This window comes from Echinops telfairi, unplaced genomic scaffold, assembly GCF_000313985.2.
Source record: "Echinops telfairi isolate 266 unplaced genomic scaffold, ASM31398v2 ScPeMD7_70;HRSCAF=299, whole genome shotgun sequence".
NCBI lineage: Eukaryota > Metazoa > Chordata > Mammalia > Afrosoricida > Tenrecidae > Echinops > Echinops telfairi.
In genome coordinates this window covers 14,418,530-14,421,874 of record NW_022103968.1, presented here as the reverse complement: position 1 = coordinate 14,421,874, position 3,345 = coordinate 14,418,530, and the positions used below count along the sequence as shown (strand labels likewise).

At 39.8% G+C, this 3,345-nt stretch overlaps 1 protein-coding gene across 1 annotated transcript in view; it reads left to right on the top strand.

Annotated features, from left to right (window-relative positions):
- Positions 1-3,345, top strand: part of ATRNL1 (attractin like 1) — a gene marked incomplete at its 5' end in the record, with an annotated part of 662,506 nt that overhangs the window by 35,594 nt on the left and 623,567 nt on the right. Inside the window, 2 exons of the mRNA XM_004700917.2 lie at positions 787-870; positions 1,838-1,951. Of these exons, the coding sequence (XP_004700974.2) occupies positions 787-870; positions 1,838-1,951 (198 nt within the window). The remainder of the gene's footprint in view (positions 1-786; positions 871-1,837; positions 1,952-3,345) is intronic.

Sequence of the window (3,345 nt, the reverse complement as noted above, 5' to 3'; positions counted from 1 at the left end):
TTTGCCTCCCAGCTCTTTCCTCTATTTCCCTTGATTCTCCTCCTGTCCCACTATCATGCTCAGTCCCCACCAGGATTTCAGCACTTCCTCTTTGCTACACCCTGTGGTTTCTGAGACTGTAACTCTTTATAGGAATAGAAAGCTGCGTTGTTCTCCATTGTACGGCTAGTGGTTTCGAACGGCTGCCCTTGTGATGAACAGCCCAGTGCATAACCACTACGCCACCAGGGCTCCTAATATATATATAAATAGATGGAGCAATCTAGGAAGTAGTAGTGCAAATAGGTAGCAGATTTTGTAGAGACTGGTGACAGCCGCCTTATCAACTCTGGCGGATGAAGAGTAATATATGTAACACTGTAACTCCCACCGTGGGACTCACATTACAGTGTCCCTACTCTGTAGCTCTGTGTCTTGCAAAGTGCATTCGACTCTCCTCCTTTTGCCTCATTGTAATTTTTGTGCAAATGAAGTTGAACTTAATTTGTCTGGCACCAACATTGAACCCATTAGTACAATATTTAATCTTTCTGTGTAATTTTCCTCTCTGTAAAATCTAATATTCATATATATATTCAGGTCTCATGAAAACCAAAATAAGATGCTTTTGCAAATTAGAGATGGAAATAGTAACTTTGAAATTTCCCTACATTGAAAAGAAAACCTCCTTTTTGGTAATTGATAACATCCCATTCCTTCAGTTTAATGGTTTAATTTTTTTTATGGTGCTGTATGTCTTAAAATTGCTTTCAGTTAATTATTTTCATGATTTTTACTTTCTTCTAGGTTAACAGAACCTTCTGGATACTTAACAGATGGTCCAATTAACTATAAGTATAAAACGAAATGTACATGGCTAATTGAAGGCTAGTAAGTATACGTTTTATGTTGGATTAATTCATTTTATCATGGAATGATAAAAAAGATGTTACGATCATCATTAAAGCATTAACATATAATAACATTATATAGTTTATTTAATTTATTATTATTAGCAAGTTATACATTTTTTGCACGGGATTTATAACTTTTAAGGAGCCCTGGTGGCATAGTGGATGTTGCATCCGGTCGCTAACTGTGAGGTCGGTACTTTGAAACCACCAGCTGCTCCTCAGGCGAAAGATGAGGCTTTCTGCTCCTGTAACGAGGTAGAATCTTGGAAACTCAGAGGGGTAGTTCTACACTGTCTTTTATGGTCGCTCTGAGTCGGCATCGACTCAATGGCAGTGAGTTTTTGGAGGGCTTAAAATGGAATTTACCCATTTAAGCATATGTGACTAAATCATCCATTCTTTTTTATCTATTTCATAATATGTGGAAAATCATTCTTTTATGACTGTAGAACAAGTCATACACACTTGAAAGCTATTAATTCTCTGTTGTGTACTTTCAATCGCAGTTTGTTAATTTGGCCATAAGATATCACATTGAGGGCCTCACTAGTGTTGCCTGTTGAGGATTCTATAAAAAACAGAGTAAGGGCTGTGTTTTTTACACTATATTCAAGTGTATTTACCTATAATAAGATGCACTCATTTTTTATGTACTGTAGAATAAGTTTCAATACTGTACACCGCTTATACACCTTGATCCGGATCTAGAATATTTCCCATGGACTAAATTTTTAGAAAGCAGCGAAGCATACATATGGCCCTAATGGAACTGAAGTTGTATGTCGGTGTTCCAAATTAAAGATGACTGCTCACTCATCATTTATGCTGGTGATTTAAGGACTCACAGAAAATTTTACTGTGCATGGAGCTTTGATAAAATATGGATAAGTCCAGACTGTGCTTTGAATACTGTGAAATCTTAACCATTTTGACCTTTTTTACAGTCCAAATGCAGTGTTAAGATTAAGATTCAATCACTTTGCTACAGAATGTAGCTGGGATCATATGTATGTTTATGACGGAGATTCCATCTATGCACCCCTGCTCGCTGTCCTGAGGTGAGTACTGAGAGTGAGCCTGCTCTCACCAGCCTGTTGGCTGTATTTCTCCCATGGACAAATGTGGACTCAAGTCCTTTGGTTCGTTCCTTTTTATTTATTTTTTAAGTAGAAGAGGGAGCTTCAGACGGTTTGCGGGAAAGCAGAATGAAAAGAGAACAACATGTTTCCATGAAACTTTTTGTATGTGCTGCTGGAGTGAGAACGCTGCACCTGTTTTTAAAGTGTCTCATTGGGTGTTCTGTTGTTGATGTGTCAGGGTTCTTTATATATTCAGGATAACCAAAGCCAAACTCAGGGCTGTTGCGTTGATTGCAACGAAATCTTTCCAGTGTGGTTTGAACTGCTGACATTTTGGTTAGAGACAGACACTTCCCTGCTAGACCCTCCTTGGCTAACCAATTCCGTGTCCTGTCTTAAGGCTGCTGCTGTGGTTGTAACGTGTAAAGCACTGTGCTCGCACATACCCCACAGCCTCTCCCTACAGAGGGCGCCTAAGGACGGTAGCAACCCATCGCCCACTGCCTCAGGTGTTGGGTTCACACCTGAGCCGCAGTGCCTTTCCCCAAGGGCCTGCCTGACTTTTCGAGTTCACTTTTATGCCTGTCATTCAGGCCTTTCCTGTGACGGCCTTGGGTTCTACTTTCTGTTTCTGTGGCTCAGAAGAAACCCTGCCTAACACCATCCAGTCTTTTAGCCGCTAGGTGGCACTTGCAGCTTTGAGCTCAGCAGATGCTCTGGGACAGAGGCCCTGGTGCCTGTGCTAACCATCTCTTTAGCCATCTGGTGCCTTCAAGAAGGTTTTTGAAATAAAAAAAAAAAGTTTTACTTAACTTGCCATTTTGCTAGGTGGACTTAAGTGGGCGGGGGCGGGGAGGGGGAGAAAGAGGGAACCCATCACAAAGTTGGATATATAACCCACCCCACAAGGGGACAGAAATGTGGGTGAATAGAGACAATGAACAGTGTAAGACACGGAATAACCACAATATGTAATTGATAAGGATTCACAAGCATGGGAAGTTGGGGGAGGGAGGGAGGAAAAAGAGGAGCTGATAGCAAGGGCTCAAGTAGAAAGAAAATATTTTGGAAATGTTGATGGCAACATACGTACAAGTGTACTTAATACAATTGAATGATGGATTGTCATAATATTTGTAAGACACACCCACCCCAATAAAAAGATTAATAAAAAAACAGTAAATGTTGATTTTCTTAATACAAATGAAACATACATATAATTTAACCTAAGTGTAATGTGGTAAGTTTATCACATAGGTATCAACTTTAAATAATTGTGACCTGACCTAATTTTCTTCTTCTTCATTTTATTTTCTCACAGTTCAGAAGGCTAGAAGTTCAAGTTCAGAGCACCAGCTCGAGGAGAAATCTTT